This window comes from Tachyglossus aculeatus, chromosome 26 (assembly GCF_015852505.1).
Source record: "Tachyglossus aculeatus isolate mTacAcu1 chromosome 26, mTacAcu1.pri, whole genome shotgun sequence".
Taxonomy (NCBI): Eukaryota; Metazoa; Chordata; class Mammalia; order Monotremata; family Tachyglossidae; genus Tachyglossus; species Tachyglossus aculeatus.
The window spans coordinates 457,313-482,881 of NC_052091.1; the positions used below are offsets into that span (position 1 = coordinate 457,313).

General features: G+C 59.3%; 1 protein-coding gene across 4 annotated transcripts; it reads right to left on the reverse strand.

The window, feature by feature from the left end:
* Window positions 1-3,444: 3,444 nt before the first annotated feature.
* On the reverse strand, window positions 3,445-23,577 carry NPHS1 (NPHS1 adhesion molecule, nephrin). Of its 4 annotated transcripts, none has more exons than XM_038766866.1 (34): window positions 23,392-23,577; window positions 22,950-23,165; window positions 22,736-22,858; window positions 22,410-22,538; window positions 21,834-21,915; window positions 21,461-21,564; window positions 21,123-21,244; window positions 20,717-20,888; window positions 20,191-20,360; window positions 19,709-19,904; window positions 19,202-19,326; window positions 18,791-18,956; window positions 18,466-18,595; window positions 17,814-17,986; window positions 17,521-17,661; window positions 17,284-17,424; window positions 17,000-17,121; window positions 16,661-16,826; window positions 16,237-16,393; window positions 15,532-15,683; window positions 15,189-15,300; window positions 13,777-13,958; window positions 13,609-13,665; window positions 12,020-12,136; window positions 11,718-11,742; window positions 11,174-11,270; window positions 10,717-10,813; window positions 9,869-9,963; window positions 6,262-6,462; window positions 5,500-5,574; window positions 5,251-5,325; window positions 4,643-4,822; window positions 4,131-4,214; window positions 3,445-4,014 (listed from the first exon to the last, which is right to left on the reverse strand). In XM_038766866.1, the coding sequence occupies exons 1-34, from the start codon at window positions 23,519-23,521 to the stop codon at window positions 3,970-3,972; spliced, it is 4,359 nt and encodes a 1,452-aa protein (XP_038622794.1). In that variant the 5' UTR covers window positions 23,522-23,577; the 3' UTR covers window positions 3,445-3,969. The 4 variants fall into 4 exon arrangements, with proteins under 4 accessions (XP_038622794.1, XP_038622793.1, XP_038622796.1 ...); XM_038766865.1 differs by having other exon boundaries at window positions 5,251-5,358; XM_038766867.1 differs by lacking the exons at window positions 3,445-4,014; window positions 4,131-4,214; window positions 4,643-4,822; ... (1 more) ...; window positions 5,500-5,574; window positions 6,262-6,462 and adding an exon at window positions 9,096-9,508.
* Between the last annotated feature and the right edge of the window lie 1,992 nt (window positions 23,578-25,569).

Below are 25,569 nucleotides of genomic sequence, written 5' to 3' on the forward strand. Positions count from 1 at the left end.
TTTTTGCTTGATGCAAAGGGGAATTGGAGGTTTTTGAGGAATGGGGAGACACAGCCCAAGCCCTGCCTCCTTGGCAGCTCGCTCTGATACGCGCAGCTCAGAATGGTTTACTATCTAAAGGGGGAGACAGACAGTCAAGAATTATTTATAAACAGTGGGAGCAGGAGAGAGAAGAAGTTGGAGAGAACAGGTAGCAGTAGCCCGAGCAGGCCGGAATGAAATAGCCGCACAAATAATTGAGTAACTAGCGCCAGGCCGAGCCCAGGCTGGTCTGCGCGCTCTGCTGCCCTCCTCTGGCCGCTGGCTGCCACTGCACGTGACCGCTCCCAGGTTGGTCTGTGCGCTCCGCTGCCCCCCGCTGGCCGCCTGCGACCATTGCACTTGACTTCGCTCAGGCTGGTCTGCGCGCTCTGCTGCCCCCTGCTGGCCACACGCGGTCACTGCACGTGACCTCGCCCAGGCGGCAGCAGGGCCGAGGTCTCTGGGAGCCGCCGTTTCAATCAATCAATCAATCAATCAATCAATCGTATTTATTGACCGATTAATGTGTGCAGAGCACTGTACTAAGCGCTTGGGAAGTACAAGTTGGCAACATATAAAGACAGTCCCTACCCAACAGTGGGCTCACAGTCTAGAAGGGGGAGACAGAGAACAAAACCAAACATACTAACAAAATAAAATAAATAGAATAGATATGTACAAGTAAAATAAATAAATGAATAGAGTAATAAATATGTACAAACATATATACATATATACAGGTGCTGTGGGGAAGGGAAGGAGGTAAGATGGGGGGATGGAGAGGGGGACGAGGGGGAGAGGAAGGAAGGGGCTCAGACTGGGAAGGCCTCCTGGAGGAAGTGAGCTCCATTTATTGAGTGCTTACTGTGTGCAGAGCACTGTACTAAGCGCTTGGGAAGTACAAGTTGGCAACATACAGAGACGGCCCCTACCCAACAGTGGGCTCACAGTCTAGAATGGGGAGACAGAAAACAAAACAAAACATATTAACAAAATAAAATAAATAGGATATGTACAAGTAAAATAAATAAATAAATAGAGTATTAAATACGTACAAATATATACATATATACAGGTGCTGTGGGGAAGGGAAGGAGGTAAGGCGGAGGGGATGGAGAGGGGGAGGAGGGGGAGAGGAAGGAGGGGGCTCAGTCTGGGAAGGCCTCCTGGAGGAGGTGAGCTCTCAGGCGGTTCGGGCGGGAACCTGGGTCTCCCTCGGGGCTCCCAGGGTGGGACAGTCAGTCTCCTACTACTAGCGTTGAGGTCAAGTGCGGAGGATGGCCCGCTGAGATGGGTCGCATCTGGAGAATGGATGGCAGCAGGGTCATTGCACGAGTTGGCCGAGAGAGCCCGGGGTTAAAGAGAAGCAGCGTGACATTCACTGACATTGAGAAGCAGCATGGCTCAGTGGAAAGAGCACGGGCTTTGGGGTCAGAGGTCATGGGTTCAAATCCTGGCTCCACCAATTGTCAGCTGTGCGACTTTGGGCAAGTCACTTAACTTCTCTGTGCCTCAGTTACCTCATCTGTGAAATGGGGATTAAGATTGTGAGCCCGCCATGGGACAACCTGATCACCTTGTAACCACCCCAGCGCTTAGAACAGTGCTTTGCAAGTAGTAAGTGCTTAATAAATGCCATTATTATTATTATTATTAAAGTCAAGAGAGAAGGGTTCCAGTCCCGGTGCTACCACTGACCTGCTGCGTGACCTTGGGCAAGTCACCTCCTCTGTTGGTGCCTCGGCGTCCCCATCTAGACAAGGGGTGTCAGGAATCCTGCCCCTCAGGGTTGTGAAACGCTGAACTCCTCAAGGTTTGCGACAGCGGAGGGGTGCCCACTCAGGCCCAAGATGCAGTGGCAACTGCGGGTCCCTCATTGGTTTCCCCACCTCACCTGCACCCCGGCGGGACCTTTTCGGGGTGCGGGGCCCTAACCGGGCTTGGGGGGGCTGCGGCAGCCCTGCGCAGGGTGGTTTTGACTGAACTACTGCCCCAAAACCTCCCTTCCTTTCTCGGTGTCTAGCATGGCCTAAGGGCAAAAGCAGGGGCTTGGGAGTGGTCGTGAGTTCTAATCCCGTCTCTGCCACTTGTCTGCTGTGTGACCTTGGGCAAGTCACTTCACTTCTCTGTGCTTCAGTTACTTCATCTGTAAAATGGGGATTGAGACTGTGAGCCCCACGTCGGACAACCTGATTATCTTGTATCTATTCCAGTACTCAGAGCAGTGCTTGGCACATAGTAAACGCTTAACAAATACCATTATTATTATTTTTATTATTATTTCCCAGAGCGGCCCAGGCTTTATCCCCTGCCGCTCCACCCCCACCGGCCCGGCCCTTCCAACCTTTTACCTTACTGCATCTGCCACTCCCTCATCTCCAAACCTGCCAATCTGCATTTCCACATTCCCCCGGGAGTCCCCCGAGTCCAGCGCCACCCACGGCTAACGGAATCCTTCTCCAATTTCTTTTCTCATACATCCAGTCGTTTATGCAGCTCCTCATCCCAATATACTCCAGCTGTTACCTGTTGTAGCCTAGCTCTCCCACCTGTCTGTCCCCACTGTTTGCAAATGATCCTTCTCTGGGTCGGCCTGCCTGCCTCATTACATTGTAAACTCCTTGAGAACTCGGACAGTGTTTCTGTGGGTGAATCTGTCCGTCAGTAGTAACTGATTGATCGATCCACCCACCGATTGATTGATTAAGCCCGTGGGTAAATACACTACGAGCCGATCAGACACAGTCCTTGTCCCAAGTGGGGTTCACAGTCTTAGGAGAAATGAGAACAGGGTTTTTCTCTCCGTTTTACAGATGAGGAAACTAAGGCATAGATACATTAAGTGACTTTCCTAAAGTCACACAGCAGATGTCACAGAGCTCAGACTAGAACCCAGGTCTCCTGACTCTTTCCACTAGGCCATCTGACTTCTCCAAATTCAGATAGGGGAGATGTTGGGGGGTGGCTACAGTAGAGGATGACATTCCCCCGGCTATCTTTCCTTTTCCTAGGGTCCAGATCTCAGAGCTTCCCCACGCCCGGCCAAGGCTGCAGAATCTCGCTTCTCTCCGAGGCTGACCCTCTTCTCCCTCTCTATGCCCCATGCTCACTTTCTTGCCTCTCAGTCCTGTGGGAGAGGCCCGGAGAGGTCAGGACCCTGGCATTTCCACCCCTCCTCAAGAGGCTTTGAACCTCCTCCTCTGCCCCCGTCCCTGCCTGGCTCTGTGCAGACAAGGCCAATCCCCAGGGGCCGACGTGGCTCCTCCGGCAGCAGGCGGCAAGAGAACGAGCTGCCCCCACCCAGGAGCCCTGGGAAGAGGGAGTGTGGGTGGGGGACGGGGGAGAGACTTTCAGCCTCCTCAGACCCTCCCGCGCCACACACCTACGGACCCTGGGCAGAACCAACAATCTGGGCGACAGAGCTTTATTGGAAAGGGGAGGGGCGGGGAGAGTTCGGTCTGTCCACAGGATGAGGACGTTTTAGAGGACAGAGCCAGGAGCGAGAGCAAGGGGGTGAGGAGGAGAGGGATAGCCCCTCTGAAGAGGGGCTTCTGCAGTCAGTGGGGAGGCTGACGAATCCGGGAAGGGATCAGGGAGGGAAAGGGCGGGGGATCGGCGGCTGCCAAGTGACTCTTGAGGCCGAGGAGATGGGGTACAGGGGGTTCAGAGAGAGACGTCCCAGGGGTTCAGGAGGTGCCATCCTGGGGTATCAAAGGGCCCGGTGCCAGGAGGCTTAGAGGGTGGAGTGCCAGGGACGTAGGGGGCCTCATAGTGCGAGGTGCCTGGGGTCCCGCAGGGTGATGGTTCGGGGTCTCGGGGGGCGGGGTTTTCTGGGGCTTGGGAGAGGGCCGGTGGTTCAGGGGTTGGCGTTCCGGGGGCACAGAGGGCGCGGTCTTGGGAGGTCAGAGGGCAGGGTCCCAGGGGTTCAGGGCCCGGCGTTCGGAGGGTTCAGAGGGTGGTGTAATGGTACAGGGTCAGCAGGAAGACAGGCAGCTGCGGGGAAAGGGCCTGAAATCAGAGAAGGCAGCAGCCCGCAGCTCCCTTTCAGCTCCCGCCCCGGATTCCCCCCTCCCTCCCGACCCCGCCTGCCGCCCGGCTCCCCAGCTCACGGTCCACATGAGGATGGCGAATCCGAACCAGGAAACCCCCCAAGCGTAGCTGTCGATGGCGTGGGCAATGTGCTCAAAGCAACCCTGCGGGGAGATGAGAAGGAGGGGTGGGCTTAGGGGGACGAGAAGCCGCGCGGCCTAGTGGATAGAGGCCCGGGCCTGAGAGTCCGAAGGACCTGGCTTCTAATCCCGGCTCAGCCACTTATCTGCTGTGTGACCTTGGGCAAGTCGATTCACTTCTCTGTGCCTCAGTTACCTCATCGGTAAAATGGGGATTGAGACCGTGAGCCCCATGAAGGGCAGGGACTACGCCCAACCTGATTTGCTTGTATCCAGCCCAGCGTTTAGTACAGTGCCTGGCACATAGTAAACGCTTAATAAACTTCATAATTATTATTAGTAGTAGTATTGGAACAGGAAGGGGAGAGGCTGCGGCAGGGGCGGGGCCGGAGAGGTGGTGCTGAGGCCCGGGATCGGGGGTCGTGGTTGGGGGGTCACCAGCGTGTCCGTGCCTTGGTGAAGATATAATCCCGGTGGCCGACGCGGCAGCCCTCCTCGCTGAGCGGGATGAAGTTGGGGTCCCTTCGGCAGCAGGGAGGCGGCCAGGGGAACACTTCCTCAGGGGTCGAGGTGCGGAACGTCGACGTATACTGCACCCAGTCCAGAGGCCCTGAAGTCCCACAGCACTCTTTCTGGGGGGACGGAAGGAGGGAGGGAGGCAGGGAGACCAAGGCTGCCGTCACCCAGGACCCAATCAATCAATCAATCAATCAATCCATGGTATTTCCTGAGTGTTTACTGTGTGCAGAGCATCGTACTGAGTGTTTGGGAGAGGACAAAATAACAGAGTTGGCTAACATGTTCCCTGTCCCCAGGGGCTATCCTGGAGGAGGAGAAAAAGGGAGAGAGGTGGGGGGGGAGTGGGGAGAACAACAGGGGCCTTGGGTTTCACTAAACATCATCGACTGATTGTTGATTGATTGGTTGACTTGGGGTGTCGGGGCCTTCCCTCCAGAGCCCTCCAGGCCCTCTGCTTTGCCCGCCACCGCCCCTCTCCCCAGCTGTGGTCTTCCACGCACACATCTCCCCCCACCCTCAACCCCCGCCCTGCCGGTCCCACCTCCACCATGATGCTGTCCCACAGGCGGGTCAGTTCTCGGCCCTGGTGGTCAGGGGCGCTGTAGTGCATCAACATCTGCTTGGTGATGAGCGACGGGTCGGAGGCCATCTGACGGGGCGGAGCGGCGGAGGATTCGCATCGAGAATCCCCCCTCCCCCTCCCCGGCACCACCCACAGGGGGATGCTGACCTCCACACCAACCCCTGCAGAGGTCCCTTGCTCCCTCCCCTGCCCACCACCCCAACTCACGTAGTCCTGATGGGTGTGTGCGGTGATGGACGAGGCGCTTTCAAACACGTACACTATCAGCATCAGCACCAGATACTGGGAAAGGTGGGGCAGGGCCGGGCAGAGCTGGGTCAGTCAGCCCTACCAAGTGCTCACTCTGTGCCCAGCACCGAGCTAGGCCCTCCGGAGAGCGCAGCCCTTCGTAGGGGGCCTAAATTCTCAGTAGTCGCCTTGCCACTACAGGCGATCAGTTGAATTGATTGAGCCCTCACTGTGTGCAGAGGCCTGTACTAAGCGCTTGGGAGAGTACGGTATGACAGAGCTGGCAGAAACGTTCTCTGCCAACAACGAGCTTACAGTCTACAGGAGGAGACAGACATTAACGGATCTAAATAAATGACGGAGGTATACACAAGTGCTGTGGGACTGAGGGAGGGGTGAATAAGGAGTGCAAATCCAAGGGCAAGAGCGACGCAGAAGGGAGTGGGAGAAGAGGAAATGAGGATTAATTGATTGATTGATTGATTGATTGGCTATCCCTCTGGGGGAGGGAGAGATGGGAGACGGACTCGAATAGCTGGATGGTGGGGCTCGGGGAGGAGGACGTGAGAACCCAGAAGGGATCCAGCGGAGAAGGAGAAGGAGAAAGGATTTACTTAAACTCCAGCAGACCCTGCTGCCCATTTCCTGCTCTTGTCCCTGTCCTCCCTCTGCCCTCTTCTCCTCCTCCTCCTCCGCCCGTCCGTCAGCCCTCCCGCAGGCCAGTAGGGTCCCCGCTCTCACCGTCAGGAGCATGGACCGACTCCGCCGGAGCAGCGCCACGAGGCCGAGGCTGCCCACCAGGAAGAAAGCAAAACCGGTGAAGATGGAGATCCAGGCCCCGGCGAAGACGTCGTCTTTCCCGGACACGCCGAGCGTCGGGTACACGCGGTATGGATCGGACGCCACCCACACGGACTCGGCAAACAGCGCCAGCCCGGACAGCTGGGGATGGGGGTGTGTGTGTGTGTCAGCGAGTGGGGGTCAGTGCGCAGCCAGGCCCACCTACCACCGCCATTTCTCCTGGACCCGCACCCCCAGGCCTCGAATGAATCTGGGCTTGACCGTCAAACTAGGGGGTCCCCGATCCGGCTCCCAGATCCTCGTGGGGCTGGAGGGGGCCCTGGCATCCTCGTTCACCTCCTTGGGCAGGCAGCCAGGGGTGGTAGGGCTGCACCCTTCATAGAGTGGGGACGGTTGGGGGGTAGCCTCTCTCTGCCCATGACCTTGCAACTTTCTGCTTCCCACAGTTGGGGAAGCCTTTTCTCCCCAATCCTGGGAGTGCCCCCGAGCCTTCTCCCAGGCTCCTGCTTTCCAGGGAGGCCGCAGGCGCCCCCCGCTCTGACCGCCCCCTCGGAGAAGCCCGGCCCGGGCGGGGCACTGACCAGGACGACGATGTTCCCCACTATCAGACAGGCGACGACCAGCGCAGGTGAACTCTTCTCGTCTTCCATGCCCACTTCTGCCTCGCGGCTCCCTCCTCCCACCCGCTCAGCTGCCCCGGACGACCCCTACCCAACTGCACTGCCAGCCGCAGGGGGCGGGGACTGGGGCGGCCCTCCCGCTGCTCTCTCGGGGCTCCGCTAGTTGCCTTCTCCGCTCCTCACGGCCCTTCCTCCTCTGGCGGGAGCCTTGGGCAGCTCCTTAAAGCTCCCCGGGGGCGGGGCGCCGAGATCGGGCCCGGATTGAGGGCTGGGACTGGGGCAAGGGGAAAGGGAGAGGAGATGGGGGAAGAGGGAGGGGACCGAGGCAAGGGGGGAGAGATGGAGGCTGGGGCAGGCCAGAGGGTTGGCGGGCGTTTGGCTTCCACGGGGTGGGGGGAGGGATGAGGGGGAACCGGGGAAGAGATGGAGCCGGGTGGGAAGCGGGAAGTCGGGGGAGGGAGATGGCCACCGAACCTGAAATTCGAGTTGGGCTCCGCACGGTGGGGTGACCTGTTGGATGAGATGCCGGGGTGCGGGGCTGGGGCAGTGCCCGGGAGGGGCCGGTCCGTCAGGCGCCCGAAGATGAGGTGACCACCTGAGGTGGGCTAGGGGCTGCCCAGGGCACTAGACCTTTGGATGTGGGGGGATGGGGAGGCCAGGACCGCTATGTCGGGGAGGGAGCAGAGAGAGTCGGCACACTCAACTTCCCTCCTTCATTAGCCTCCTCACTGACTGCACTTCTCCGCCTCCAGTCTAATAATAATAATAATGGCATTTGTTAAGCGCTTACTATGTGCCAAGCACTGGTCGGATTACAAGGTAATGAGGTTGTCCCACATGGGGCCCACAGTCTTAATCCCCATTTTACAGATGAGGTTACTGAGGCCCAGAGAAGTGAAGTGACTTGCCCAAAGTCACCCAGCTGACAAGTGGTGGAGGCGGGATTTGAACGTATGACCTCTGACTCCCAAGCCCGGGCTCTTTCCACTGAGCCACGCTGCTTCTCAAGTCTAGACTTCCCTCGGCTGACCCAATCAATTTTCTTCAACATTGCTCGGTACAAGTCTCCCTACACTTCAAAAAAGCCCTCTATATCTGCTCATCCACCTCCACCTCAGGTGGACTCCATCACTCAATCAATCAGTGGTATTTATGGAGCACTGTACTAAGCGCATGGGAGAGTAAAATACAAGTGCTGTACTGGCGGATGGCATTCGATTTCACCCCGCTACTTATCCTCCCTCCTCTCCCGCTTCATCCCAGCTCACACACTTCATTCCTTTCAAGTCAACCTACTCACTGCACCTCATTCTTGCCTCTCCAACCATCGACGTTTTGCCCCTGTTCTGCCCCTGCCTGGACCTCCCTCCCCCTTCCCAGCCTACAGGGGATTTTTCCCAACTTTAAAGCCCTTCTGCAATCCCACTTCCTCCAAGGAGACTTCCCTGATTAATCTCTGCTCTCCCCATCCTGTATCCCCACAACTGCCACTTCAGCACTTCTGGGTCGACTAGACACTTAGGGTAAATCTAACCTGCTCTTAAACCCCATCACTCCCTAAAGCATTTTATAGCATTTATCTCTCCTATACGTTATTGCTTCTCCCCACCTGTCAGAGAAGCAGTGTGGCTCAGTGGAAAGAGCACAGGCTTTGGAGTCAGGGGTCATGGGTTCAAACCCCGGCTCCGCCAATTGTCAGCTGTGTGACTTCGGACAAGTCACTTAACTTCTCTGTGCCTCAGTTACCTCATCTGTAAAATGGTGATCAAGACTGTGAGCCCCCCGTGGGACAACCTGATCACCTTGTAACCTCCCCAGCGTTTAGAACGGTGCTTTGCACATAGTAAGCGCTTAATAAATGCCATTATTATTGTTATTATTGTTTAATTTAGTATCTCTCTTTCTTGCTAGATTGTAAGCTCCTTGAGGGAAGGGATGGCTCCTACTAACCCCACTGTACACTTACTTCAATGTACCTTGAACTGTGTTCTGCAGACAGTAGGTGCTCAATCGATACGATTGGTTGATTGATTGAAAATGGGGGTCCAGGGGAGAGCCAGGGACTAGAATGTGAGACTCCAAGGTGCCCGGAGACTGGCGAGTCCAGTGGGAGGGTGAGGGGGGACTTAGTGAATTCAGTCACAACAGACAGGGTGGGGGGAGTGGATGACACCACTTTTATTGATGGCCGGGGATGGTCAGCACAGGACTGGCCATCCAGGAAGGGGATGGAGCCTCCAGCAAGGAGGTATTTATGGAAAGTAATCACTTATCCTGGCCAACCGATCTTGGGGACTAGGTAGGCAGCGAGGAAAAGGAGGAGTTTGGGGGAGGCAGAAGGGAGGGTTGAGGAGGGGGTTGAAGGTGCCACCCAGCTCAGCCGCGTGATGATTTCAAGACTGGACATTTAGCCAAAATTGGTCCTAGGCCCCTCAAACCAGTTCCCCCCTCAGTTCAAAAGGCAGATACTCCTGCCCCCCAAGAGGTGGGTCCTCTGCAACTGGATCATAGACCCTCAATGGCTCCTCGTAGTTGCTTGTTGGCCATCCTCCTGGCTGATTGGCTCCCTGGCAGAAGAGAGGGGGAGGGAGCCATCGGGGGGGGGGGGGAAGGGGCGGTTGGAAGGTACCACTGGGGTCCAAAAGAGGGTAGTCTGTCTATTCAAGGAGATTAATTCACCGGTTCAGTACCGGGGCCGCGGGCGAGCGGTGAAGAAGGAGGCATTCATCCCTCTCTGCCTTCGAACCAGCCTGCTCTCCCAGCCCTGACCTGACTCTCCCCGCCCCCCGGCTCCCTTCCATCCGGACCCCTCTGGGGATACAGTTTTGTCCTGTGTCCGGGGACCAGCACGAGGGGTGTGGAATGAAGGGATGGGGAAGGGGACCGACCAGGGCAGGGTGGGCCGAAGGGAGAGAGAATGAACTCACCACATAGGGGTCTTCATAGGGGAGATAGGCCCCTTCCACCTCAGCGTAGAGGGGCCCTGGCCCTCCCACCTCCTCGTACTCGTGCAACCTTTGCCCTGGAGAGAGGAGTTGGGGGTTCCCGGCTGGGTCTTGGCCCAGTAGGGACCCAGAAGCCGGGGGTTGGGAGGGGAGTTTGGGTTTGCTCCTGTATAGTCCCAGGGATGGGGTGGAGGTGGAGATTTTTTTTCATTAGTATTTGTTAAATGCTTACTATGGGCCAGGCACTGTTCTAAACCCTGGGGTAGATACGAGGTAATCAGGTTGGACACAGTCCCTGCCCCAAATGGGGCTCCCAGTCTTAATCCCATTTTACTGATGAAGCAACTGAGGCACAGAGAAGTGAAGTGACTTTCCCAAGGTCACCCAGCAGACAAGTGGCAGAGCCAAGATTAGAATCCAGGTCCTTCTGATTCTCAGACCGTATTTCCACTTGCAGTCTGGGGTTCTCCCCTCTAGGGTCATGGACCATCGTGGGGGGCTCCAGTCTGGAGCTCAGTTCAGCCCGGTATGGTCTGGAGGCCAGAACGGGTGGAGGTAGGGTCCTTGACTCTGGTCCCTGAGCTGGAGCAGGATGGGAAGGGATCTGGGTCCCGTTCCCAAGCCTCGAAGTGCCTCGGTCTGCTGGGGTGCCATCCAGGGCACTGGACGAGGCCAACCCCGGCTCCGTAGCTCCCTGGTGGAGGAGGCCAGTGGGTCCAAAAGGGGTCCTGGAACCCAAGGTGGGGGCGGAGGGTTTTCTCAGGTAGGTCTTAAGGGGGAGTCCTGGGGGAGGTTGGGGAGGTGGTGGGGAGGGAGGCTCTGCCAGTCACCTCGCCGTGGGGGCTCTTCCTCCAGGGCCGGGAGAAGCCGCAGCGCGAGGTCTCGGCGGGGGCGAGGGCGATGGGGCCAGGATTCCGCACTGCTGCCCTGCTCGGGGATAGCGGGGGAGACGGGGTCAAAGTACTCCTGCCCCATCCCCTGCCCCAGCCCCTCCCGCTCGCTCCCCTGCCCTACCTCCTTCCCTTCCCCGCAGCACCTGTATATATGTTTGTACAGATTTATTACTCTATTTTACTTGTACGTATTTACTATTCTATTTGTTTTATTTTGTCAATATGTTTTGTTTTGTTGTCTGTCTCCCCCTTCTAGACTGTAAGCCCGTTGTTGGGTAGGGAACGTCTCTATTTGTTGCCAGCTTGTACTTCCCAAGCGCTTAGTACAGTGCTCTCCACACAGTAAGCGCTCAATAAATACGATTGAATGAATGAACGAATGAATGTCCCTCACCGCGGTGCTCAGGGAGTCGCTGCCGCTGTAGCTGCCGCTGTCTCGCCGGGCCCGACCCTGGTTCTCCTCGTACTCATTCCCGACGGGGGGCTCCGAGCTGCGGGGGCGGGGGAGTGTGTGCGGGGGTGGTGTCCGTCCCCAGAATGGGCCTCTCCTCCTCACTGCTGCGGGCCCGACACCCTTTCCTCTGCCAAGCCCGCCCACCCAAGTCAGCCTCCCCTCCCCTATTTTTTTTCTTTGGCATTTATTAAGCGCTTACTATGTGCAGAGCACTGTTCTAAGCGCTGGGGAATTTACAAGGTGATCAGGTTGTCCCCCGTGGGGCTCACAGTGTTAATCCCCATTTTACGGATGAGGTAACTGAGGCCCAGAGAAGTTAAGTGACTTGCCCAAAGTCACACAGCTGACGAGTGGTGGAGCCGGGATTTGCACCCATGACCTCTGACTCCAAAGCCCAGGCTCTTTCCACTGAGCCACGCTGCTTCTCTATTTCTTCCCAGCCATCACCTCCCACCCTGCCGCCCCGCTCCTGCCAGCCTCTTACCCCTCTTCTTTGTCCTTGACTGCCCCTGAGACAGAAGGGAGTGGGGGGCGGCGTTAAGGTCACTCCAGCCGCCCCTCCCCGAGAGGAATGGTGGGCAGGGAGAGCCCCCTGCGGTGACCCCAGGATTCCCCCAGCCCAGATCTGGAGCCGCCCCCGAGGTGCCCCGTGGGCCGGATCCCCGAGGTGCCCCGTGGGCCGGATCCCCGAGGTGCCCCGTGGGCGGATCCCCGAGGTGCCCCCTTGGGCCGGATCCCCGAGGTGCCCCGTGGGCCGGATCCCCGAGGGCGCGAGTCCATCCTTACCCTCCAGGGGGCGCTGCTTCCTCTTCCAAAGCGCGCATCCCAGGATGGAGGCGTTGGACGCGAGCAGCAAGGCCCCCAGGCCGAGGAGCAGAGGCAGGAGGGGAACCGGGGAGGAGTCTGGGAGACACCGCAAAGGCACGGAACTCCTCAGTTTCCCACCCAAGCCCAGCCCTCCCCTGACTTTCCCATCGCTGTAGACAACACCTCCATCCCGATTTGCTGGTATCCAACCCAGCGCTTAGTTGCTCTCCCCCCCCCCCACCCCACGCACTTCTGCATATATGTATATATCTATAATTCTATGTATTTATACTGATACCTGTTTACTTGTTTTGATGACTGTCTTCCACCCCCTCTAAACTGTAAGCCCGTTGTGGGCAGGGATTGTCTCTCTTTATTGCTGTATTGTACTTTCCATGCACTTAGTACAGTGCTGTGCACACAGTAAGCGCTCAATAAATACGATTGAATGAATGAATGAGTGAATGCAGTGCCTGGCTCATAGTAAGCGCTTAACAAATATCACAAGTATTATTATTATTGTTACTATTATTATGATCATCATCATTATCCTTGTCTCACAAGCTTTGTATCCTTGCCATTATCCTGAACTCATCTCTCTCATTTAATCTGTATATTCACTGTCACCAAGTCCTGCCGGTTCTGCCTTTACAACATCTCAAGAATCCACCCTTTCCTCTCCATCCTAACTGCTACCACGCTGATCCAAGCACTTATCATATCCCACCTTGACTACTGTATCAACTTCCTCTCTGACCTCCCTGCCACCTGCCTCTCCCAACTCCAGTCCGTACTTCACTCTGCTATCTCTGTCATTCTTCTAGAAGAAGTTCAGTCGATGCTTCCTCATTCCTCAAATACCTTCAGCATTAAAACAGAAACTTTTTATATCGTCTTTAAGACACTCAATTACCTCGCCCCCTCCTACCTTACCTCACTGCTCTCCTACTACAACCCAGCCGGCCCACTTCACTCCTCTAATGCCAACCTACTCACTCTACCCCAATCTCATCTATCTCACTGCTGACTCCTTGCCACTTCCTCCCTCTGACCCAGAACTCCCTCGTCATTCATATCCGACGGACCACCGTCCTCCTCATCTTCAAAGCCATCCTAAAAACAAACCTCCTCCAAGAGGCCTTCCCTGACTAAACTCTCATTTCCCCTAAGCCCCCTCTCTTCTGCGTCACCTTAGCGCTTAGATCTGTACCTCCTGAGCACTTGATATTCACTCCTCTCTCAGCCCCACAACACTTTTGTACGTATCGTTATAGTCTGCCATTTCCACTCATCTGTAATTTAACGTAAATTCCTTGTCTACCAATTCTTACATATTGTACTTTCCTTGGAGTTTAATACAGTGTTCTGCACACAGTCAGTGCTCAATAAATACCACTGATTGATGAATGGAGAGGGTGATGGTGGAGTGGGTATGTGAACCCAGAAGGCATGGGGAGCAGGAAAAGGAGTGGGGAGAAAGAAGAGGAGGGAAAAATGAGAGGAGGATTGGGGGGCAGGAGGAGGATTGAGGAGAGGAGGAAGAGGAGGAGGGGGGAGGAGCATCTCACCCTCAGGCAGCTCGGTGGGGAACTCTGCATTGTCCTCCCCAGCTGTCTGCTCCACGTCTGGAGGGAGTCAGAGGGTCAAGGCACCCCAGGCAGCCGCCCAGCCCCCACCTGGCCTTCAGGCCCAGGAGGGTGGGCTCCGGACCCCCGCCCTCGAAGTCACTCCGGTACCTTGGGTGGTAATGGGGAGCTGAGCCCCGCTGTCGGCATAGTCACTCTCGCCCAGGGCGTTGAGGGCCAGGATGGAGAAGCGATAACGGGTGCTTGGTCGCAGGCCAGTTAGTGTGAAGGCTGTGGCCTGCTGGGGGTGGACGTCCACATACAGGAAGCCGGGGGTGTCCAGAGCCTCGTACCTGTGGGAGGGCAAGGGCCACAGGCGGGGAGGGGCTTGGTTTAGCCCTGGCCCCTTGGGGGTCCCATTCCTTCCTTTCCACCCAAATGGCTCCCACCCTGCTATGAGCTCTGGCCTTGCCTGGATTCAAACACTGCCTCGGCCTCCTCGCCGATCTCCCCCCCTCCTCAGCACTTATGTATATATTTGGGTGTGTTATAGATTTATTTTGATAGTGTTATGCAAGTCATTATGATGTTTTCTCCCTTTAGAATGTAAGTTCCTTGTGGGCAGGGGACATGTCACTTCATTATTCTGGACTTTCCAAGTGGGGGCTCAATAAATGCTACTGCTGCTACTACGACTACTTTTACTGCTACTGTTACTATTACAACTACTGTTATTTCTACTACTCTTGCTACTAATCTCACTGCTACTGCTAAATACTATTATTCTTTCTCCTTTGCCTCCTCCTCCTAGTATTACTACTGCTATTATTATTGCTACTGCTACTATTACAACTGTTGTTATTACTATAGGAGGCACAGGAAGCACAAGATACAGTGCTCTGCCTATAGCAGGTGTCCAGCACAGCGCTCTGCACACAGCAGATACTCAGCAAACAGATGAATTGCTGTGCAGCAGCAGCCTCCATACCTCCAAAATGATCACAAAGCAACTTCCAGTAAAATCCTAACTCTTACTGGAGCCGGACACCATGATCTGGAATTCTGTCCAGCTCGTGAAACCGCTCTTCAGCCCCAGCCCAGTCTCAGCCTCAGTCCAGCTCAGAGCCCTTTTTTAATGGTATTTGTTAAGCAATTACTATGTGCCAGGCACTGTACTAAGTCCTGGAGTAGATACAAGATCATCAGGTTGGACAAAGTCCATGTCCCACATAAGGCTCACAATCTTAAACTCCATTTTACTGATGAGATAACTGAGGCACAGAGAAGTGAAGTGACTTGCCCAAGGTCATTCATCCATTCAATCGTATTTATTGAGCATTTACTATGTGCAGAGCACTGTACTTAGCACTTGGAAAGTACAATGCAGCAATAAAGAGAGACAATCCCTGCCCACAATGGTAGCATTCATTCAATCTTAGCAGACAAGTAGCAGACCTGGGATTAGAACCCAGGTCTAACTCCCAGTCCCATGCTCTACCCACTAGGCCAAGCTTGCTTTCCAGCCCAGGCCCACACCCATCAGCTGAGCCCGACCCCAGCCCAACCACGCCCCTGGCTCCTACCTGACCCGAAAGCGCTGGTCCAGGCCCCCGTTGAAGCCCGCCTGCCACTCCAGCCCTACCGAGTGGTGGGAGACACTCACAACCTTCAACCCCGTCGGGGGGTCTGGGCGACCTTCCAGGGAGAGCAGCAAACCATGGCCCTCACCTTCCCTTTGTTTGCTTGTCTCCCACTCCCTTCTGTTGGCAGGGATCTCCTCCCTGGCAGGCTGGCTGGTTCACTGACAGCCAGCCAGCATTTCCCCTCCTTTGGACCCAGGTCCTGCCCCACCTCCAAGCTCCCCTCCTCCTCACAGCCCCCAGGGCCCCTACCCCCCAACCAGGTCCCCCAGCCAGGCCTCCCTACTGATGCTGACGATCTGGATGTGGGTGTGGTCCGTGCCCAGGGCGTTGGTGGCTGTACAGGTGAACAGGGCATAGTCATGGGCAGCACTGACATTGGCGATGGTGAGGAGGCTACTGTGCACTGTGCCCTGATGGTACGTGTGCTCTGTGTACCTGCCCGGGAGAGGCACGGGGAGGGGAACAGGAGAGACGAGGGTCATGGAGAGACGTGGAGGTTGAAGATGAAGATCGGGGGGAGACATGGAGGGAGAGAGACAAGGGTGGTGGGGAGACACAAGGGATGAAAGACACCGTGGGGTTGGGCCTGCAGGCTGTGGCAAAAGAGCTGAGACAGGGTGGGGGCAGAGCAGAGAATGTCCTGAATGATGCTGGAGGGAACCTGAGTCTGTGCTGGGCTGTGCTCGGGGGAAGCTGGGTCTGTGCTGGACTGAGAGAAAGCTATGATTGTTGTATGCTCAGGGGAAGCTCTCTGCGATGGGGCGGGAAAGCTGTGTCTGAGTTGGGAGGAGGCTGTGTCTGGGCTGGACCGGAGGAAAGCTGTGATTTTACCGTGCTGGAGGGAAGCTGTCTGTGATGGGGAGGGGAAGCTGTGTCTGAGCTGGGGGAAAGCCGTGTCAGGGCTGTGCTGGGCGGGGAGGTGAAGGGACTGCAGGGGAGGGGCGGGGAGGGGAGGGGAGGGGAGGAGCTGCAGGGCGGGGAGCTCCACCTGGGGTCCTGGAGGTCGAGGCTGACGCCCCCTTTAGCCCAACTGAAGGTGACGTCGGGGACGCCGTGGGCTCGGCAGTGCAGCGTGGCTGAGCCGCTCCTGTCTCCGGCCACTGCTACCTTGGCGGATGGCACGGTGCTCTCCACCCGGGGCGCGACTGCGGGGACCGGGGGCGGGGGGCGAGGGAGGGCAGGGCGAGGCCCGGGTCACCCGACGGAGGGGGCTTTCCAGAGCCGGGGGAGGGGCATTGCTCCTGGGGGTAGAGCTGACGGCAATTCGGCAGGGGCCTGGGGTAGGGTCTGTGCCGGGCTGGGGCGGGGAGAGGCTGCAGGCTGGAGTGGAGGCGGGGTCCGTGCCGGGCTGGGGTGGGGGTGGGGGGGCACAGGGGCTGGGGATGAGCAAGTTGTTTGGGAGAGGAACCCACATCTGACGATGAGACGGGTGAGCGCTTGGGCCGGTGGGGGGACCCCGTTATCCACGACACACTGGTAACCCCCGGCCTGAGCCAGCGTGGCCCCCCGGATGTGCAGGCGCCCCTTGGTCCCCTCGGCTGTCCGCTCCAACTCCTCCAGGCTCCGCTCCTCCTCGCCCTGCACAGCCACTTCCTCGTCGGCCGCCCCTCCACCCCGGCCCAGCCGCCCACCGCCCTGGGCCCGCCCCTCCGCTCCGCCCCTCCCTTCAGCGCTCCGGACCGGGGTGCCGGGGTACTGGGGTGCGGGGCGAGAGAGAGAGAGAGAGACTTCGGGGGGCGGGGTCCCCTCACCAGCCAAGCCCACCGGAACATCCCCGGAAGGACGGGATTGGCGTCGGCAATGCACACTATATCCACCGAGCCCCCCACGTCCACCTCAATGGGGTCCCGGATGCTGCGGATGGTAGGTGCGTCTGCGGGGAGAACGGACTGGGCACTGCGGGCCGCAACGAGGGCGGGGAGTCTCCTCCATCCCTCCTCCTCCCCACCTCCCTTCTTCCCCCTCCCCCTCATTCTTCTCCCACCCACCCCCCTCCTCCTCCCTAGGCCTGTGGCCCGTCCGGACAGGCCCTCACAGTGCACGTCCAGCCGTATCAGTGTCCGGTTGACCCCCTCGGGATTCTGGCAGAGCAGCTGGTACTGACCGCTGTCGGTCCGCGTCAGGTTCCACAGCTCTAAGGCCCCTCCCGGTCGGACCCGGTGGCGGGGACCCCCGTCTGCGGGGAGAGCCGAGAGGAGCGCCTTCCCCCGCCTCTGCCCAATCCCTGTCCCCCACGCCCCGCCGCTGGGCCCCCCGCGGCCCGGACCCCCACCTGAGTTAAGCTCGAAGCCCCGGAAGCTCCAGTTGTAAGCCCGCGGAGGCGGGTTGGCGGTCACGGTCACGGACAAAACCGCCCCACCATTCTCCCGAGCCTCTACCACCTGCACCTGCTCCCCAGTAAATTCCGGGGGGTCTGAAGAGGGGAGGGGAGGGGAGGAGAGGGGTGCGTGAGGGGGCAGGGAGATATAGGGTGTGGGGATGAGCGAGGAGGATGAGGGGTCAGGGCCGAGCGAGGGGGTCAGCGCGGGTCTGGGGGAGAACCGTGGCCTTGGCAGCCGCACGCACAGAGGACATTGAGCTTGTGGAAGGCGCTGACGGTCTCCCTGAGCTCGGCGCTGTGGGCGCGGCACGTCACCCGGTTCCCGTTGTCGCGCGAGGACACCAGGAGCCTCAGCTTCTCCGTGGCCGAGAAACCGCCAAAGGAACCTTTCTCCCGCTTCAAGTCTTTCCCCTGCAGACTATGCAGGAGGAGTTTATCAGGGGCACAGCCCTGTGGGGGAGGGAGGGGAGGGCGGGGCTTGAGGATCCCCTAGCTCTCTCGGGTAGATGGGAGGGGGCTGTGGGTCTCCTAATAATAATAGAAAATAATCACTGTATTTGTAAAGCACTAGGTGTCAAGCACGGTACTAAACGCTGGGGGTACGGACAAGATCATCAGGACAGGCACAGCCTCTGTCTTACGTGGGGTTCGCAGTCTAAGTAACAGAAAGAGCAGGTACTGAATCCCCATTTTACAAATGAGGAGACTGAGGCACAGCGAAGCGACTTGTCCAAGGTCACAGAGCAGGCAAATGGCCGAGCGGGGATTCGAACCCCTGTCCTCTGACTCCCAGGCCGGAGCTCTTTCACCAGGTGGCCTCTTCCCCTTTTGGGGGCGAGGGGGCCGTGGGCTGAGGGTCACGTCTTCCCCGCCTGGCGGGGAGAGACTAAGAGTCACCTCTCTCCCTCCTTGTCCCAGGACAGGTTGACCGGGGGGTTGCTGCTCCGGCTGAGGCAGGTCAGGGTGACGTTGTCCCCACGCCGGAGCACCGGCTTGTCCGGGCGGATGGTCACGTTGACCGGAGGGACTAGCCACGAGCAGAGGGAAAGGCCCACTGGGAGCGACCTTTCCCCTTTCAGAAGACCGGGCGCTTCCCAGGCGCTCCAACCCCGGGCCCCAGTCCGCCTCCAGCCCGCCCCCACCCCCGGCCTCACCCCGCACCGCCGTCCTCTCCTGCCCAATCCGGCCAGCCCCCCCGGGCCGCTCCGCCCCCACCCCTCACATTGCACATGGAACCAGGTGGTGACTTGCAACTGGGGCCGCCGTGAGCTGGCCCTGCATGTGTAGTTGAGCTTGTTGTCGCTGGGCGCCAGGGTCAGGAGCAGCTCCCGGGACACCGTGTTCCTCAAGTTCACTTGCGGGTTCGTATCCTTGATGTCCACGGTGTTCTGGTGCCGGGGCAGCAGGGTGGGGAAAGGGGCGCAGTGCGGTCCGGTTCCCCCTGCACCCGTGGGCCTGCCTCGCCGGCCCTGCCGGGACCCCGCTGCCTCCCGCGACCTGTGCACCGGCACGCTCCCAAACCCGGCCTCCCGGTTGGAGCAGCTTCTCCGGCTCCTCCCCCTGTTCCGCCTCCTCCAGCCCGTCCTCGGCCCCCTCCGGCCTTCCGCCCCTCGGGGCCCCGGTGGGAGCTGACCTTGAGCCAGAAGAGCCTGGGTTCGGGGTTGCCCCCACTGGCCAGGCACACGAGCTTTACCCTGTTCCCTGCTCGGAAGGTGCGGCCCGGGCTGGGGCCATCGATCCAAAGCTTCTGGATGGGGTCTGAGGGCCGGGGACACCCGTCAACCCGGCCCGGGGAACCGAGGGGATGCCGGGTGGGGTGCTGGGAGTGGCTCACGTGGGGTTGGTGCCCCCTGACATTTCTTTTCCCCAGCGTTTAGTACAATGTTTTGCACAAAGTAGGTACTTAATACTCCTGATTGGATGGATGGATGGATGTGTGGGTGTGGGTAGGCGGATGAGTAGATGGATGGGTGGGTGGCTTCTAGACTGTGAGCCCATTGTTGGGTAGGGACCATCTCTATATGTTGCCGATTTGTACTCTACAAGCGTTTTGTACAGTGCTATGCACACAGTAAGTGCTCAATAAATAAGACTGGATGGCTGGATGGGTGGGTGGATGAGGGGCAGGGGCAGCACTCACAGATCACACTGAGGGTCACGGATTTGTGCCACTTGGGCTTCTCCCGGCTTCGGTCTGGGGGGGCGTGGCGGTGTTCTTTGGAGATCTCTTCTTTGAAATCTTCGTTGAAAGCTTCGCAGGTCAGCTTCAGCCCACTGTCCTCCCTCCGAGCAGTGTAGGACACCTCCGAGCGGCTGACCTGACCACCGTGCTGGCCCTGGGAGAGTCACCGTTGGTCCGGGGTTCCCTCCTTCTACCCGTTTCTCCTGGGCCCTTCCTCACCTCCCCCTGCCCTCCAATTCCACCCGCCTTCTCCCGGATCACAACCCTCTGCCCGTTTCTCACCGCCCCATCCTCTCGGGACTTCTCCCAGGCCTACTCCCACCCCTCCTCCCAGGCCCCTTCGCGCTTCTCCCCCTTCTTCTCAGCCCACCCCTCCGGCCGCCTTCTCGGCTTCTCCCCGCCTCCCCGCCTCCCTCCGGGCGCGGCCCGGCCCGACCCACCTCGGTGAGGTTGGAGAAGGAGGCCCGCAGCTCCTGGGAGCCCAGCCACCAGGTGAGGCGGGCGGGAGGGTTGCTGGCCTCGCTGATGCACAGCAGAGTCTTGGTCTTGTTCTCTTCCAGCGAGAAGGTGTCGGAAGACACGGACTGGATGCGGATTTGCTCCGGAGGGACTGCGGCGGGAGCGGAGGGGCCTCAGCGACCTGGCCCCGATCTGGTCTGGATCAGGGGCTTGGGAGAAGCTGGGATCCGGCCCCTCTCCGCAGCAGAGTCCCACCCCCCTCCCTGCCGCCCGAGCCAGCAACTCTGGCGTTACTCATTCATTCATTCATTCGTATTTATTGAGCGCTTACTGTGTGCAGAACATTGTACTAAGCTCTTGGGAAGGTAAAATACAACAATAAACAGTGACATTCCCTGCCCACGACGAGCTTGCAGTCTTGCAGGTGGGGACTAGGGACCGGGAGGAGAGGGAATGGGAGGCGGCGAGGCTGGTGAGGCCGTCGGAGTGGGCGGAGCATGCACTCACAGAGCACCCGCAGAGTCAGGCTGGAGGTCTGCGGGGACGGGGAAACGCTGTTCTGGGCTTCACAGCTGAGACGGGCCCCGTTGTCCTTTGCCTGCAGCTTCAGGGATAGGACGCTGCGGGCCAGGGCGTGGACGTGGTCTGTCTCCCAGGCTGTGGAGACCACTTGCTCGTCCTGTGGGGAGGGACCGAGGGAGGCAGATCGGGAGGAAGGGGAGAGGGAGAGCGGAGGGAGGGCAGGCGAGAGAGATGGGGCGCACGACCGAGGCGGGAGGGGATTTCTCCCCCTGAGGACCCTTTGTAGTCCCTCTCCCCCGCCCCCGTTCCCCCGGCCCATACCCCCTGTCCCGCCCCTTCTGTCCCGCACCCTCTGCCCCGCTTCCCCGGGCCAGGCTCCCTGGAGTCTTACCTTGAACCACTGCAGCGCGGCCAGCGGGTTCCCGCCACGGGCCACACACGGAAGCTCTAGTGTCTCCCCGGCCTTGCCGCGGAGCTCCCCCGTCCACTCGATGGTGGGGGGCTCGGGGGGGACTGCGGGGGCACGGGAAGCGGGTCAACCTGGGCCCCGACACTCCCTGCCTCCTGTTCCAGCCGAGGGCACCCCTTATCCCGAGGCCCTTCCTCCCTCAAGCGACCCGCTCCCTCCCCGTCCCCTTTCCCGGGGATACCCATCCCCGCGCGGCCCCGCCCCCGCAAGGCTCCGCCCCCCGTGATCTCCGGTTTGGCCCCGTCCGGGTCCGGGCTCACACAGGACGTTCAAGGTAAAAGCCGCGGCCACCGGAGTCCCCAGGCTCGGGTGTTGCGCCTGGCACTCCAACTGCTTCCCGTCGTCCACCGCCGACGGCGTCACCCTGCGGGGAGCGGCCGGGGGTTGCGGGGGGCGGCGGGGAGCGGCGGGGGGCCCGGGGGAGGCAGCGGGGTGCAGGGAGAGGCGTAGAGCTGCGGGATACGGAGATCTTGGTGGGGAGTGAGGATAAGGGGCAGGGATCGGGGCGGGGAGCAGGAGTAGGGGCCGAGGAGAGGGTAAGGGGGGGTCGAAAAGGAAGACCGGGGTTCTCGGCTGAGGGCGCTCGGAGCCGGGGCCGGACCCCGCCCCGCCCCGCCTCGCCCCGCCCAGCACCTGATTTCAGCTGTACTGCGAAATAGTTTCTGCTGGAGTTCGGGATCCACAGCAACCGAGACGTCGGGAAGCAGCCGGCCGCCTGGGGGAGGTTCCGGGCGCTGAGGGGCAGGGGCTGACACACCGCCATCGCTCCCCCGGGGACAGAAAACACCCCCCTCATTCTGTCCTCAAAAAATGTGTTCTGTCCCCCACACGAGCTCTCCCACTCTACACTCAGTGTCTCACTCTCCCCACTCACTCTCTATCTTCTCACTCACTCTGGCCACTCTGTCTTCTAACTCATTCTGTCCCCTCACTCTATCTGTTCCTTCACTCTGTCCCCTCTGTCCCCCTCATTCATTTTATCCCCTCATTCTCTCTGTCCCCTCCCTCAGTCTACTCACTGCATTCCCTCACTTCCTCTGTCCCTCGGTCACTTCCTCCCCAATTCTCTCTGTCCCTCACTCTCTCTGTCCCCTCACTCACCCTGTCCCCTCACTCACTCCATCCCCTTCTCACTCATCCTGTCCCCTCAGTCTCTCTGGCCACTCCCTCCGTCTAGCCCCCACCATCCCTCCGCGCCCTTCCACTCACTGAGGAGGAAGGAGATCTCGGCCGCCGGTTTGGCGCCCCCAGACACGCATGTGACCGGGTACTTCTGTCCAGCCACCCAGGTGACCATGGTCCCAGCCTCGGGGCTCAGCTGCACATCTTTAGGGGGGACTAAAAAGGAGGCCGCGGTCACAGTGCAGAAGCTCCCCGGCCTCCCCTCCCCCCCCACCCCCAGAAGGAAAGGCGGGATCTCAAAAGGAGAAAGGATATGCGGGGTTGGGACAGGAGCAGGCCCAGGGCCCGGGGGGAGGGGAGGAGAGGGAGCGGGGCCGGGCAGGGCTGGGCTGGAGGTGAGGCCGGATTCTTACTTAGCACGGTGAGCAGGACGCTGGGAGACACCAGCCCGGGACTACTTTCCGATCTGGCCACTTGACACTGAAAGGTGGCGTCGTCACTCAGCTCGCAGGACAAAATGCGGAGGTTGAAGTCCCCTGAGGAGGGAAGCGGGAGTGGCCGGGAGGTGGGGGCCCATGACTGGGTCGAGGCGAGGGCCGGCGGGGGGCGGGGGCGCGGGGGCCTCACCTCTGCGCGGGTCCCCCGTCATGCTGTAGCGGGGGAAGCCGGGGATCCGGGGGTCGCTGCCCAGGAGCAGCCCGTCCTTGGCCCACTGCACGTCTCCTTGCACCCCCAGCACTCCGCAGCGCAGCTCGGCGTCGTCCCCCTCCCTCACGGTCACGTTGTCCGGCAGGGTCCGGAAGGCCTGGGGGGGCTGCGCCTCGGAGTTCTGGGCCCCCACTCCTGGGCGAACGGGGCCCAGGGTGAGCGGGGCTGCTCCAGAGCCGGGCCGGGAGCGGGGCAGGGCTGGGAGAGGGCAAAGGCTGGCGCTCGGAGCGCTGGGCCCGACCGCCCGGGCTCCTCTAGAGAAATCATCCGAGGCCTGGAGCAGGGGGCCGGGGCAGAGGGCTGGGGGGTGGGGGTCGGGTCCGGGGTTAGGGGCACCAGGGGCTGGGAACTGGGCACTCACCGCCCCCGAGCAGCGCCAAGAGGACAAGGACGAGCCAGGCTGCGAGGAGCGCCGTCTTACGGAGGGGTCCCTCCCCGCCCATTCTGCGGGCTCCTGAGACTGACTCTCCGAGCCTCGGCCTCCGGTCCATCCGTCCCTCTGTCTGTCCGTCCGCCCGTCCGTCTGCCCCGTCCGCCCTCCGGCCGCCCTGTCCGTCGGCCGTCCCGTCGCACTTTCCCCCCGCCTGTCGCTCTGGTCGCCGGTCCGCTCTGCCCGCCCTCCCGCGACCCTCCCGCAGCCCGCCCCCACTCCGGGGGAGGCAAAGCCCGAGGCGCAGAGTCCCCTGTCAGCACATGCCACAGGGGATCCTCCCGCCGCCGCCTCCCCTCCTCCGGGGGCTCAGGTCAGGGGGCCCGCTGCAGCCTCCCGGAGACCTAGTGGAAGGAAATATCGCTGAGCCGGGCCTGGGGACTCCCCAAACCCATATCCCACCTTCCCTTTCCTCCTCTTCCCTTCCCTTCCTCTTCCTCTTCCTCCTTCTTCTCCTCCTCTTTTCCCCCTTCCCATCTTCTGCTCCTCTTCTCCCCCTTCTTCCCCTCTTCCTCCTCTTTCTTCTCCTCTTCTCTTCCCTCTCCTCCTCCCCCACTCCGATCCTCTGCCTCACATTTACTTAGCGCCGGACAGAGTCCGCAGCTCTTGGGAGAGTACAGCCCCTGAGAGACCACCGGTCCCTGCCCTCAAGGTGCGCCCAGTTCAGCGGGGGAAGCAGTGGACTAGCTGCTCGGCCGGAAGTCAGTTACAGCCAGTGGAAAACCGAGGGAGAACAAGAGGATGAAGACGAAAGCAGGACAAACACACCAGGATGGAATGATAGAGAATAATAATAAATAAATAATGATGGTATTTGTTAAGCGCTTACTATGTGCAAAGCACTGTTCTAAGCGCTGGGGGGATACAAGGTGATCAGGTCGTTCCACGTGGGGCTCACAGTCTTAATCCCCATTTTACAAATGAGGTAACCGAGGCACAGAGAAGTTAAGTGATTTGCCCAAAGTCACACAGCTGACGAGTGGTGGAGCCGGGATTAGAACCCATGACCTCTGACTCCCAAGCCCGGGCTCTTTCCATTGAGAAGTATTGTGGCCTAGTGGATAGAGACCTGGGAGTAAGAGGAGCCACTTTTTATTGTTGTATTGTACTTTCATAAGCGCTTAGAATAGTGTTCTGCACAGAGTAAGCGATTAATAAAGACGATCGAATGAATGAATGAATGAATGAATAATCTCGGCTCCACAGTGTGTCTGCTATGTGACCATGAGCAAGTCACTTACCTCTGTGCCTCACTTCCCTCATCTGTAAAATGGGGATTAAGACTGTGAGCCCTATGTGGGACATGGACTGTGTCCAACCTGATTAGCTTATATCTAGCCCAGGTCTCAGTACAGTGCCTGGCACATAGTAAGTGCTTCACAAATACCTTGGAAAACCCCAACTGGATAAGAATAAGATGTTAATTAAGACAAATGTCCAGAGGTCCTGGTTCAAGCTGGGGGAGGGCCCGGGGCTGAGCCGGCGCCTCGGGGCCCGAGGAATTGAGCCAGGACGGGACTGGCGCTCGCCCTTCCTGCCCCGCGGGACCCTACGACCCCACAGCCACAGAGTCCCCCTGGCGTTGACCAGCCGGGGGCTCTCGCCTCCGCGGGAGGGTTGCTGGAGGGGGCGGGGGTTACAACCGGGGACTGCGCGCCCCCACACCGCCCTCCCCCACCCCGCTTCTGAACCACCACAGCTGGGGATCTCTAGGCTGAGACTCCAGGTCTCATTCTTGGCTTCTTGACGGCTCAAGCTGGCTAGCTCGGCATTAACCTCGACTTGTATGTTGCCAACTTGTACTTCCCAAGTGCTTAGTACAGTGCTCTGCACACAGTAAGCGCTCAATAAATACGATTGATTGATTCTCTTTATTTCAACCCCTTCACTCAGTCCGTCGCCAAATCCGGTTAGTTCTATCTTTGCAACATCTCCAGGATCCGCCCCCTTCCTCTCCATCCAAACGGCCACCTCGCTGGTCCAGGAACTTTCCAAATCCCGACTGTACTCCTGCATCAGCCTCCTCAAAAACCTCCCTGCCTCCAGCCTCTCCCCTCTCCAATCCATACCTCCTTCTATGGCTCAGACCATCCATGCCTCTAAAACGTC